General features: G+C 40.8%; 1 protein-coding gene across 2 annotated transcripts; it reads left to right on the forward strand.

Moving 5' to 3' along the window:
• The first annotated feature begins 43 nt into the window (after window positions 1-43).
• Window positions 44-11533, forward strand: efcab7 (EF-hand calcium binding domain 7). Of its 2 annotated transcripts, XM_035646871.2 has the most exons (14): window positions 44-437; window positions 1108-1319; window positions 1544-1630; window positions 2192-2411; window positions 4151-4272; window positions 6499-6640; window positions 7643-7752; window positions 7844-8007; window positions 8727-8860; window positions 8972-9120; window positions 9277-9486; window positions 10184-10291; window positions 10552-10634; window positions 11414-11533. In XM_035646871.2, the coding sequence occupies exons 1-13, from the start codon at window positions 308-310 to the stop codon at window positions 10630-10632; spliced, it is 1869 nt and encodes a 622-aa protein (XP_035502764.2). In that variant the 5' UTR covers window positions 44-307; the 3' UTR covers window positions 10633-10634; window positions 11414-11533. The 2 variants fall into 2 exon arrangements, with proteins under 2 accessions (XP_035502764.2, XP_035502763.2); XM_035646870.2 differs by lacking the exon at window positions 11414-11533 and having other exon boundaries at window positions 45-437; window positions 10552-11308.
• Window positions 11534-13451: the final 1918 nt, after the last annotated feature.

The following is a 13451-nucleotide window of genomic DNA, read 5'->3' on the forward strand; positions in this document are numbered from 1 at the left end:
AATCGCAATAGGAACCGTGTATACGTGTTTCGTCCGTGTCGAATTTGGGTGAACACCGGCGAGTTTTTGTTTACGTAGCAACAGGCAGCGCATAGCAACGGTGTTTGACAAATGGCACCGTTAACGCGGATTTGACTCAATGACATGTTTTTTCACATCGTTTCAGAGGCTAATGTGTGATGGATAAGTAAACCAGATACATAGCATTTAGGCTACGTTAGTTATCATACGTGGCGGGCGTCTGGTTTCATAGCGGGATAGAGCTAGCTAACGGTGACCACGTCGATCTATTCTCTCTCTCTCAAAGATGTCGTTTCAAGAGTCACATCGTTCCTCCGACGAAGAGGAGGCTCTCTACTCGCAGTGCAGGGCTGCGTACCTCGCCGTGTACAGATCCAGTTTGACAAATATCACCTCGAAACAGCAGCTCTGTCGCGGTAAGCAAACTCTAAACTGCTTTTAGCTCGTTTGTTGGATAGCTGTTAGCGTGCTACATCTATTCCATGTGCTGTGTGTATAACACGCTGTCTAACGTTAGCCCATGAGCAGTCTGCAGAGATGATGTCATCTGGAAACAAATCTTCACAAACAGTAGGATAAGGCTGTGTACACTAGTGGTCATGATGGTGGGATATGGGGGGTTACTTTTCATAACACAGTTTACTGGGTCTGATTATCTGATGAACCTCCCCCTCAAAAAGTATGACCTGATGACATTAAAGTCTTGATGCTCTTGATGCATTGTTAATTCAAGTATTTGGTGGAGTTTGAATTTGTTTTAGGTTGATTTTCTCTTTAACCCCCTGGTTGATCATCATCACAAACACATGCTGTGCTACTGAATTTTGACCAGCTCCACTGGCCCCCATGTGGTGATCGCAGTTATCCACAACACCACAAATGTACGAATGAATTTTGGGGAAATGTGCATGAAAGGATGTGCACAGCATTTAGAGTATTTGTGTTTGACAGACTGCAAACATGGAGGGTTTGTTCCCACCTTTAAAATCATATAGCTTTGATAAAGACTATACCTCTAAAGCTACTAAGGGGAAATAAGAAGGGGCTAAGTTTCTCATCTATCTTTTCCCCATTTGTCCCATTCAGTTCTCCAGCAAGCAGGAAGAAACCCCTCCCTCGCCACTCTCAATAAATACTGGACCCCACGAACGTCTAAACTGAACTTTGACGACTTCTTTGAGATCCTCAGGTGTGAGAAGGAAACTGAGGAGACTGAGCTGATGAGAGCGTTCAAGAAGATGGATGTGAACGGCGATGGCTACGTCACACACAGTGAACTGGAGAAGGCCCTCACCACTGTGAGTATTTTAATCCAATTGGAAATTTGAGAGTTCTGTAACGAATTTCCTATTTATTGTTTTCAGATTGAGGGATTGAGCTACATCAGCAACTGGGGGCCCATTCATGTTGTCATACAGATTAAGTCAACATTAAATTATTAAAATTGCTGAAGCTCAAACAATACAGAAACAATTTCATCCTGGTGTTTTTACTACTAAAGAAAATATGTTGAATTTTTCAGAGAGGAGAAAAAATGACCACTGAGGAAGTGAACACCATTTTCTCATTAGCTGACATCAACAAGGATGGAAAACTAAACTATGCAGAAGTAAGTTTGGACAAGTATGAAGTGACTTTTATTCTACTAAATGTGTCTGGTTGTCTTGAAGTGTATTTTGAATAAAGTTGTTTTGTGCAGTTATTTATACTTATTTACAAAGTTCAGCTTAGGATACTGTAATGTATGCACCAGTGTAACCTCAGCGTACAGGCAAGTATTCCCCCCCAATATTGAAAATAATAAAATAATTTGAACCATAGCAATGGGATTGAATTTGCAGTCCCTCGACCTCATTGCTGCTACTCACTATGATTGATAGCCACTGTTCAGAAAGGATAAAAGAATAATAAGAAACATTTTCTTATGTCTCATTCATTCAAAGTTTTTTTCTTTCATGTTAATTTGATTTACACAGAATTTAATTGTGCAAAAATAACAATAGTTTAGCCCTCCCACGATTTGCTGCATACTTTTCTGTCTCTATTCAGTGTCTTATGCTTATGTCTGCGCAACATACTGTACAGGCATTTCTGACCATCTGCATAATTCAAAACGGTGCTCATGTACAGTATCATCTTTTGACTCATGATTTTCCCCATTTGTTGTCAGTTCTGCAGATTGCTCCTGTCTACGGCAGAACAATGTCAGGTGGCAGCTTTGGAGAAGCTTGAGGCTGATGCCAAGCTGAAGATACAGAACTTTGGCAGTCAGTCATACAGCCCTCCAGAGAGCTCTGTGTCATCATCATCAGCAGCAGCAGCAGCAGCAGCACAAGTGGCAGCAACTCACCCTCAGCCCCCAGAAACATCAGACACGACAGGCAGGAAAGGTACAACACACACTGAGTTTGTTTTTTATGTTATAAAAAAAATCCATCCTATCGTGATATTGTCATATGATTTCAGACTTACATGTCCAAAGTAGCCGCCTGTCATAGATATACAGCGGGTTTACTCCACACTTTCCAAAGATGCACCCGACCGCCCCGACACGCCTCGCCGATTAGTTTTGCTGAATAAATAATAGCTCTGTTATCGATCGATTTTTCACTCCCACTATGACAAATCACCTCATTAAGACAGGCCATACATCACAATAGCCACATAATTAAAACAGCTTGTTTGGAGGGTGGAGACTGTAAAGCCTTGTGGTTTTTGGGTCATCATTTTCTGCCATTAGGAGATTGACAAGAGCTTTAAAGTGATAAAAGAAAAAAATGTTGCCTTTCAGCACTTGCCAAAAATATATGTTTTTGTGGCCTAAACAAGCAAGCAAGGACTTGGTTTAACACCAGAAAGCGAACGGGTATGTTTTTCTGTAATAGACAGCACATTCTGCTCGTTGAAATGGGTTCAAAAATCTACTTTCTGCACTTTAACGGCAGCATTTTGAGGAAAGAGAAGAACAGAGCTCCTGGATGAGCGATCCGGGAACAAGCCAACGGCGGGAAGATAAATGGGGTTGATTTAAGTGGTCAGTCCATGTTCATGCTATTGATTTGGAGGATTCCACCACTTCTCACTGGGGAGATGATGAGGGATTAGACGGCGGTCGAGAGGAGGGCCCAGTCGACCACCACTGCAAAAACAAATGAGCTCCCACATAGTAGTCGGGATTATCACATTATTGCGCCTCTCCCAGGTATTGATTTTTACCTCTTCCATTTTAACAAGGCTCTGACGCGAGAAAGCTACGTGATCGCACACGTTGAATGGGTTTTTCTTGGAGCTCAAAAACAGTTTTGACTGCTCATTTGGTCTAACATTTGTCAGTACAAACCGGTATTTCCCGGAAAAATACGGCGTAACTGCGTTTGACATGCGTAGTTTTGATGAGAATCGATGAGATTAAATAATATATTAGGTGTTTTGTGTCTGACAGACCAATTGATGAACTGCCATGGGGGTTCTCGGATAATTGGTTTATTTAGTTCAGTTCTTGTAGTTTTTTTCTTGCAGCAGGGAACCACAAGTGCTGAAACAACTTTGGCATTTAATATAAACTCACAGTGAGGCTTTTGTTAGGGCCAAATTTCACTGCATCCTTGTCCACACTCACATCGTGGCTACGATTTGGTCCTCGAGATTAAAATACTCTCATCAATACAAAATAGATCCGTGACAAATACCATGACAGTGGGTCTATTTATCCTCCGCCACGGTAATTTGCTCGTAAGCCCATCACATTACTTCGCATCTTGATTTCGCCGGCTCGGAAACAATCAGAGCCCTCATTAGTGAATTGATGTTTTCTGGCTTCAATTAGTGTTCAAGATAAAAAGTTGTGCGAGACAATGGATTTGAGAGGGTTCCGTTATGCCATTTGTGATTTAATATGCCTCCGTGATTAATTTGAATGGGGTTGAACTTGATGGAACCCAAATGCAAAGTAGCCTTCTACACTCAGACAGTGTCAATTACATTGTGTACCTCATCTCTCTCCTAAAAGTGTGTAAAACTGTGCGGAGAGGGAAGGGCTGTATTCTCAATTTAGCATATTACATTTTTTTGTGAGCTTATGTATTTTTTGTGATTTCTCACCTTGGCATCTTCGATGTGTTAATTTCAGACAGCCGCTCGTCATCGCGTCCTTCCTCCGCTCGCAGCAGACGGTCGTCTCTGGCGAACTCCATCACCATGACGTCCAGCAGCGCTAAGGCCAACAAAGTGCCAGAGCCTGTAGGCTTACAGGTAAACTACAGGAGTTACATACAGTATAGTACAGTCATAATGATATATTTTTTTAATAAGAAACGCAATCAGATGTATAGATATTAGTCACTTTAAATTCCATTAAAGATCTATTTAAAAAAATACTGTTTTATTTATTTAATCCTTATTTTAGTCTGGACAATTTTATATCATTGATCTCTGCCACATATTAGCATTTATATCCCAGATGAGACTTATTACCAATATGAAGCTCAACAAAAAAAACACTGACTAAGCAGCTCAAAAACAAAGATACATTAAAATAACCACAAAGCTGAACGACGTGCACCAGAACATTTCTGACCACAAGCTCTTAAAAAGCCGTTTCAACTCGAGTTTGACATTATCCTTTTCACGACCCATTAGACAGTAATTACATAAAATCATTACTTGCTTTTTAGTCCTAGTCAACTCAAAGTTTATAAATGTGGCATTTTGATGATTGAAAACAATTTTTGATTCACTGATTTATAGGGTCTCTCCAGTATTGTCACACAGTGTTTTTGTCCCGGGTCAATAGATATACACCGTATTGATCCCTCACTCTTTGTTTTCACTCTTTTTGGCTTAACCTGGCCTGGTTTGCTTTACAGCAAGGGTTGGGGGTCGTGGAGGGGGGTAAATAAATGAAAGAAAATAACAACCCCCTGCTCCACCTCTCGGGTCCAAACAACGCGTTGAGATTGAAAATGGCCAGACGTCATGGAGGTGAAAGAATGTGTGTCCAGAGATTACCTCTGAGGGAAGTTCTGCTCGCTTTATTGGATGCTATATTGCCACAGGCTGATAATTGGGAGGTGGTCGGGTGGAGGGGGTCGGCCGTGGTTTTATAAGGGTGTGAGTGTTTATTTGTGCGTGTGCCTCGTGGGATGCAAATGTTGTCAGGAGCATGGACAGAAAGGATTAATCCTACTTGTCCTCAGTCTTTATGTATAGGTTATAATTACAAGATACGGAAAATTAAATGTGTTTGCGTGTGTCTGGTTAGGTGTCCTGTGACCCTCTGTGTGGCAGTAATTCAGACCTGTGGCCGGAGCAGGTGACAGCGCCTGTATTAGTCTGCAGGCTGACCCTCTCTCTGCAGGGGCATTAATTCTCATGTCTTTAAGCAGCAGACAGGTGCCCGTGGCAATTTCCCTTCATTTAATATCGTCTGGACAAACCACCGAAGTGTTATGATTTGATCTTTTATGCCTCTCCCAGCCCAAGATAAATACGACGAGAAAATGGCTTTCCTCTGAAGGAGTGACACGCTCCGTCTTTATGGCACTTTTCTTTGTTTAACTTGGTGATTTATTTGTCCACTAAAAGGATATATGGCCTATTCCAGACTCGCTCTGCCGTCGACGTCCTCTTACCGTGTGTCCGCACCAACTGTGTTTTCATTTAATGTGTCTCCAATGAGCGGAAGGAAAAACTTGCCCTGTTTTGATGTTGCTGCTCAATTTGAAATTATTATGTCATTTCAGTTCGGAAGGAACAACAGGATTTCAAAAATGAGAGAAATATTAGGATCCATAAATATTGCCCGAGTAGCCTCTCGATGATTTTGAATGACCCCCGGCCCAAGATTGAAAGGGCTGTATTTATCAAAGTTAAATGGACTCCAATTCGCCATATCAGGTACTAGAGGGAGATTTACTTCAGCCCGCAGCAGAAAAACACAGCGTGACACTTCTGCCCTCCTCTGGATCAGCAGGAGAATAACAAGTGTTTACACAAACTGTGGAATAATAAATATGCCCCCTGAAGGTTGGAGTGGTAATTATCACAACAGCAGTTTTTCTTTTAATCAACTGAGCAACCTCACTGTTATGATTGACTGCTTAATTCACTTTTTGTCATGCCAAAATATACTTCCCCATGTCGCAAGATCAATCCTCCTTCTAATGGGAACTGCAAATTAGTTTTGGTTTCTGTTGAATGAATAAATGTTTTTTGTTGTCAAGCAGCGAAACTGTTTGTTGGGAATCGTGTCAGGATCCGAACAGAGACCACACATCATCAAATATATTTGGCTGCACAAAACGTGAAATACTGCGATTGGATATTTTACGGGCTTAGAATAGAAAAAAACTGAGTCTGTGACTGATAAAGTTCAGGGGACTTTATTTTTCTGCGTTATTAGCCACACTATGTGAATGAAAGTTTGTATGAATATACGTGGGTCTGCCGATTAAGCGGAAATATCATCCATCGTTCCAGGAGTGGCATCACAGCTATGTGAAAGGATGTTTCTTCTTGGAGGACGACGGGAGTATCGGCTCTCTGCAGTACCAGCTCCACGTCCCGCAGCCAACCAGCGTGTACCTAACCATCCAACCACTCAGCCTCAGCCACAGACCTGGTACTAACTATGTTTTAACATTACACATGAACATAAAGTTATATTTATGCTTGCTCCCCTGGTTAGGGAGGTCAGAAATGTGGGTCAGGAATAGAAAAGCACCTCTGGAGCTGGGGGAATGAATTACAGGGTTCCTACACAGTATGGAAAGCTATGGAATTTGATTTTAGTCAATTCCAGGTCTGGATGAGTATGGAAAAAAGAAAAGAGAGTGTGGAAAATTAATTATGTTTCCAGACTGAAATCTAAACAGTGCCAACCACGGTTGGTCAGGATTGATATAGAAACCCCATATTTTATTTGCAGGACTGCACCATTTCATCATCAGCGTTTTAGCTGTAAAAAGAGGTTTCTTCTGAAAGTGTCACATAAAAAAAAAAAGGTTTTGCTCCAGTAATTATTTACATCACGAATCATAAACAACAAAAGACCACACAGAAGGCTGAGGTTGTTTATTGGCCTATGCAGTGTATTTTACATGATGTGGCGGCAAATCAGATTCGGTAGGGAAAATGTGCTAGATTGGGTTCCAGCTCAGTGGGCGACAATTTATGACAAACATTAGGGAAGAGGGTGGGGTTCGGTTTATAAAATTGGAGCGTGCAGTGGAAGATACTGAAAGTTAGACCTGCTGTTAATGTTGTGGAATAGCCAGGTTTTTTTTGTTAACCGCTCAATATGCTCTGGGAAAATGAGAAAACGTGCGTTAACAATCATTTGTTCAAGTATAAGCATCATGGCTAAATTTGTTGATATATTATTCTGAATATGTAGTTTTGCTGTTCGATAATCTGTTGAATCTAGAAGCCACAGTGGCATAGTCAAATACAAAATACAAAAATATTTGTTAATTTGATTCATCCTCCCCCTTTTTTGTTCAGTTCAAACATTTATATTTTGTGTTGAAGTGAAAAGGTTATATCATAACAAGCTTTTGAAAGGCGACAGTGTGGTCGAAATCTTATTTAACTTACATGTTCCTGTAATCCTATTAATCTTCAGACAAGTGCTCACCCTGGACGACGGTGGACACGGCTCTTTTTGTCATGTCAGCCGGTGAAACCAAAGAAGACTCAGCTTTAGTGCATTTCACCGAGTCAAAAGACAAAGAGGTACATGTACTATCCCATTTCTCCATCTTCACTTACATTTTAATCCTTCCAAATGATTCCAGGGTATGTTTTTTTCTTTTTGTTTCAACAGAAGTATGTTTGGAAAGGAGAATTGAATTCGGGGACCTACTACCTGCTTCCCTTCACCAGCGGCTGCAGGCTAAAGAAAAGGAGCAAAAAGAGCCTCTCTGATAAACCAGTGGAGCTCGTCTACAGGACTGACACTGGAGAACTAGACCTCACCAGGGAGCTCAGGTTTGTTTGTATACACATGTATGCGTTTTACTTGCCTGTCACATTAATTTTACAAGAATAAATTCATAATACTATTGGAATAAAGTCATCATTTTAAGAATATTGAGTTATGATATGAAGAGAATTAATTTTAGGCTACGTTTTTGCTTTAGAGGGGGAATATCAGAAGATCAGCCTGTCGTTAAGTTATACTTTAGTACAGTTTTTCACAAATAATGAAATACTGAATCTTTTGGCACACCAGCACCACGTTATTATATCTATGAGGACTTTGAAAAGGTTGTTAAAGAAGCACACAGTCTTGGAGGAAATTGCCTCTTTTGTAGAGGAGGAAATGGCTGGTAATTCTTTTTTTCTTTCTTTTTTTTCTCGTTAACTCACGACTTCATTGTTGTAATATTATGACTTTCTTCTCAATTACGACCTTATTCTCATAATATTATGACTGTATTCTTGCAATCTTACGACTTTAATCTCGAAATCTCAGAATTGTTTTTTCTTCAATATGCCCCCGATACTCCATCGTAGTTGACACCAGTTTTGGGTGATGACACAAAAAATTGTACACTGCTGTTTTCATGTGCTAATGTATATGTCGCCTGAAATACAGTGTAGTCAAATCTGTGTTGTAATCTTGATGCAAAGATGGACAGAAGGATGAATAGAGGCCGTTAGTCCTGCTTTTATATTTCTCAGTGTTGCTCCTCTTTGTGCCACAGGGAGGCGCTGTCTGACATCTTTGAGGTCATAGACCTGGATGGAAATGGTTTGCTCAGTCTGGAAGAGTACAACTTCTTCGAGCTGAGGACCAGTGGAGAGAAATGTGACAAGGATGCCTGGGCTGTGTGCAAAGGTCTATTTCATTATGGCACAGATATATAAAAATGTCAGTGAAATATTTTGAAACAGCATAAGCGGTCAAACCAACAACTGATGATAATCTTGTGTTTTTTTTGGGCGGCAGAAAACTTTGATATGAGAAAGAATCAACTGACAAGGCAGGGCTTCATTGAGCTGAACCTGATGGAGGCCACAGAGAAAAATGGAGACCCCGCAGACCTGTGGCTCACCCTGGAAGCCATGGGCTACAACCGCATGCTGGAGCTGGTAGAGGTCAGTGTACAACATCCGACTTCATCTCAAAACTATAGGGCAGGATGTTGCCTTACATAATCTACATTCTTATTTTTTTTTTCCACTTCTTATTGAGAGAAACTGAATTAACCCCTCCTCCTCCTCTTCCTCCTCCTCCTCCTCCCACTCTGTCAGGCTTCTCCATTCCAGATAGATGTACACTGTGAGGGCACTCAGCTGTCTCTCCAGCCACTCAGTATGGACTCGGGGCCCAAGCTTCTGAACCAGACCCTACAGAAGTCCATCACAGCCAGGACGGGGGCCAAAGCACTGAGGGGACAAGAAAATGTTTTCATCTACACCTTCCGTGGAGAGCACAGGATCTCCTCCCTCATAGCCAACAAGGTACGCAAAATAACCCTGAAACTTCATCTGAAATCAAGATGTGACACAAGGACATACAGGATCGTTGATGTGACAGTGCTCACACAAGTGGTATTGCAAACAGATGGGTCAATGTTCCTGGTTCAGTTGCCATGCATCTTTATGGCCAACACGGAGATTATAGTCCGATTTTGGATGAGAGAACCAATGAATAATACTTTATTATTTATTGAATGTGGTATTTATCAGGGCCAAGGCTTGATTTACACTTTCTGTATTCATACAGTCGACTGCTAAAGCCTGTGGTTGCTAGAGACCGTTCACCCCCATTTGTAATTGATATGCAGCTCCGGCTGCCATTCTCATAGCAACAGGAGCTGCTCTAAAAAAATGACCCGGTGATACAAGTGAACTACTGAACAGGGAAAACAGTTAACCTGGTTATCATGAGAGTGTTTATTTAGTCATAATTTTATTTGTTTGATATTCGCCCACTGTCTTACAATTACAACAACTACGCTAACTCTAGCCGTGTTGGAGGGTGTTGAGGATGAAGTACTGTGAACCGTATGCAGATTATTTATTTTTATGAGTAAAAAGAAAATTCTTTCCACCATAGATTGTTATTTATTTACCTTTCTACATGTTTAGCTGCTGATTGATTGATTCCTTCATATTGACTGATTTCAAAACTGAAAGTTTACCCTTTGTGCTGCAGACCAACCAGAAGGTGACTGTGCACGTGAACAACGAGCAGAGCAGGAATTGCAGCAGCAGTAGAGGCATGAACGTGTTTGCTGTAGAGGTGCCAGCCCGGAGCAAGATGGTATGAAGTTTTCCCTTTTGCTGTTTGACAATCTGACTGAGATATGTCTTGGTTATAATTATAAGAAAAGATGATCATCGTGAAAATGTGCTCCCACTCTACTACATTCAAATTTACAGTCACGTTGCATTGTTCATTCTCAATAAGAAAAATACACCTAACATCATATCCATTACAAAACACATTTGATGGCAGATATGAATTATATGATTATATGATATTTTAAACACACGCATGTCCTGTCACGTCCTGTCTTCTAGGTGTGCCAACACGTTCTGCCCATCAACGACAAACAGGACTGGACCTACAACTGTGTGGAGACTATACTAACCTGCACGTGAAGGTACAGACACCTATGAAAGATTCAAAGCTTGTCTACCAAAAAGTGATGGGACAAAAACGTATATTCATGAATCAGTGGTATATGATTAATATAAAATGTTTCTACTGTATGTCCACTGGCAATATGAAAAATGTTGTTAATGGTCAGACCAAATGATAATGTGTAATTTTACAGATACTAACACAAGGGAACATTATCTAATCATTTTTAATATTTTAGAAGCCCTGTGTTCAAAGAGGCCCTGATACATAGAGCTCAGTAGATATGAATCAGATGTGTTTGTGTGACATGTTTTGTTAATGTATTTCAAATCAACATTTTGCATATATAAGTAAAGATCAAAGGTCAACTTGCTAAAATGGCTCTTTTTTCATAACTTATCATTTAAAAGTCTTATTATGACAAACTTCGTAGTTTTTTAGAAAAAACATCCATAAAGTCTCCTCATGTGTTTGGTGCTGTGCCGTTACTTTATGACTGTACTGTATATTTATTATGACTGTATTTTAAAATTTAAAGGGGCCGTGTCAGAGGTTTTCCAGGCTATTTTAGATTTGTTTGTTCATCACAACTGCCTACAATCCCATTTAAATGTAACATTATGATTTTTTTATTGCAACTGTTTCATGTCACTATATATCGTCATGTAAGCATAAAGGCCAATACTAAATGTATAATATTTCATCTTTCCTACCTATATGGTTTCATTAATTGATATGGATATACACTTTTGAACGCATGGCTTCATTATTTTCCTCATCAGTGTCTTGTCTCTACAGGAAATGTATAAAAATAAAGGCAGATGCTCTCAAAATGCAGCGTCACTACAACTTTAAGACCTTGTAATCAGGCCTGGGTCACCACTGCATGTCGTCAGGTTTGAATCACAGGAAACTTGGGATCTGGATGTCTGGACTCCAGCTCTCTTGAAAAAGTAGAGTATTTCAGCGCTGTCATGCTTGAGAAAGAGCCCAAAGCTCGTCCTAATGTGTGGGTGGCACTTGCTTCAAATTAAACAAAGCCCAGACATCTCCAGCCCCGTTAATTATTGTGTTCACATTTAAATGAATGACTGTACTTTAGTTGTTATACATGCAGAGTGTATTGCTCTGTGGCTGCACACAGTATGGGGCAGTGAGGATTTGGGCTTGGCTACGAAAAGCATTCCTTTGCACTCCACTCGGGTCTAAACTTTATTTGCCCTTGGCCTTTTCAGCTGAGAACAGTCTTGACCTCCTATTTATATCTCTCCTGGTCATTATTTGCCCTTTGACTTTTCTCAGCTGAAACAGTAGAGCCAGTGAACTAAATGTCACATGGCATGTGAGATGAACAGTATTTAATGTCCCGGCCGGGCCCCTGCTCTGCTTTTCCTTTCCCAGCACAGAGTAACACAGTAACACTCGACTGCACAGAGTAGTAGCTGGGTTGCAGAAGATGTGAGCCAAGATGGAACATCTACTCTATGAGATTGTCATGCTGCACTGAAAATATAAAATCATTATGTTTTTATAACTTTTTGTTTAACTTCACTATGATTTGTGAAAATGTAATTAAGTTTGCAATACAATGGATATGCCTCATAATCAAGAATGGATGAAAATGCAGACAGGTTTAGCTAAAGCTAACAGTGAATTGCCTTGAGAGTAAATCTTCTCTACTCTATGTATTTACTTTGCATTGGCCTTCTTCTTAAAGCTATTGAGAAACAAAATGATATACATATGAATACTTTATCTGCAGAGGCCTATCCTGCTCTCCACGCTACCCACGCCCCACTGTCACGATGATGGCAGGTCTGACGTTAAACTTTGCTCTGCTCGTGGTGTTCAAACACACATTGGCGCAACAGGCAAACAGCAGAGGTCTGAGTCTATTTCACAACTTCCTTCCTGCGAAACTCACCCTTTCACAAAAACAGAGAGTTATATTGCAATATCCTTTCTTTCAGTAAGTGTAAGGGGGGCTGGATTTAGTCAATTGTAACTGACTTCTCATAGAATTTTTGATTTCATCAATTTACTGTTCAGATTATTCTGGTTTGGAGCAGAACAGAAGCCTTGCAGTCATTGACCCTTTCCGTGCATGTGTCTTGACCTTAAAGGTACAAAGGTCTGTTGAAGCATGAATTAACCGCCTGCATGTCTACATAGAGATGAGGCCTGCAGTGTTGTCTACCCCAGTTTGTAAGGGCCTAGTCCATGGGCACTTAAAAAGGGTGGACATTTTCTACAGTTATTGCAGTATTTTAAGATTCAACATGTTAATTCACAGGACAGCAAACTTACTGTCACCTGTCAGTGAGCAGAGGGATAGTAAACATCTGATCTTCATGTTAGCGTGTGAGCAAAACTTTCACATCTTGTGTTTTGATGCCAGCGGGGGATCTTTCTCACTTAACTCTCGCTCCTGACATTTCCTGCCCCTTCTCCACCATCAAATAAATGCAAAAGTACTTAGTGGGGAAAAACGCATATTTTTTTAAATGATGTGAGGGTTGTATTTTACCTTAAATGTGAACATAAATGCACATTTAAAGGCTCATATCTGTTGGGCCGATAATGTCGGTGGAGCTCTGAACATATCGGCCGATTCCGATTTGTCTGTGAACGGCTAATGTCGGCCGATGTTATCGGCCAACCGATATATCGGTCGGGCTCTGATACTTTCACAATCCCTGGGGATGGAGGAAAAAAAGTCATGGGGAAATGAAGATAACCTGTTGAGGGTGAATAAATCCTACGTGGTCTCCACTTGCCCTTTAAACTGAGGGGGCGGGTCGAGGAGGGGGCGGGGTCAAGGAGGGAGAGAGAGATG

Source organism: Scophthalmus maximus, chromosome 13 (genome assembly GCF_022379125.1).
Source record: "Scophthalmus maximus strain ysfricsl-2021 chromosome 13, ASM2237912v1, whole genome shotgun sequence".
Classification (NCBI taxonomy): domain Eukaryota; kingdom Metazoa; phylum Chordata; class Actinopteri; order Pleuronectiformes; family Scophthalmidae; genus Scophthalmus; species Scophthalmus maximus.

Excerpts from the sequence above, each read along its gene's own strand:
- efcab7 (XM_035646871.2), top strand. The coding sequence starts at position 308 with ATGTCGTTTCAAGAGTCACATCGTTCCTCCGACGAAGAGGAGGCTCTC. Across the intron at positions 1,320-1,543 it reads TGGAGAAGGCCCTCACCACT|AGAGGAGAAAAAATGACCAC; the intron begins GTGAGTATTTTA and ends TGAATTTTTCAG. Across the intron at positions 9,487-10,183 it reads CCTCCCTCATAGCCAACAAG|ACCAACCAGAAGGTGACTGT; the intron begins GTACGCAAAATA and ends TTTGTGCTGCAG.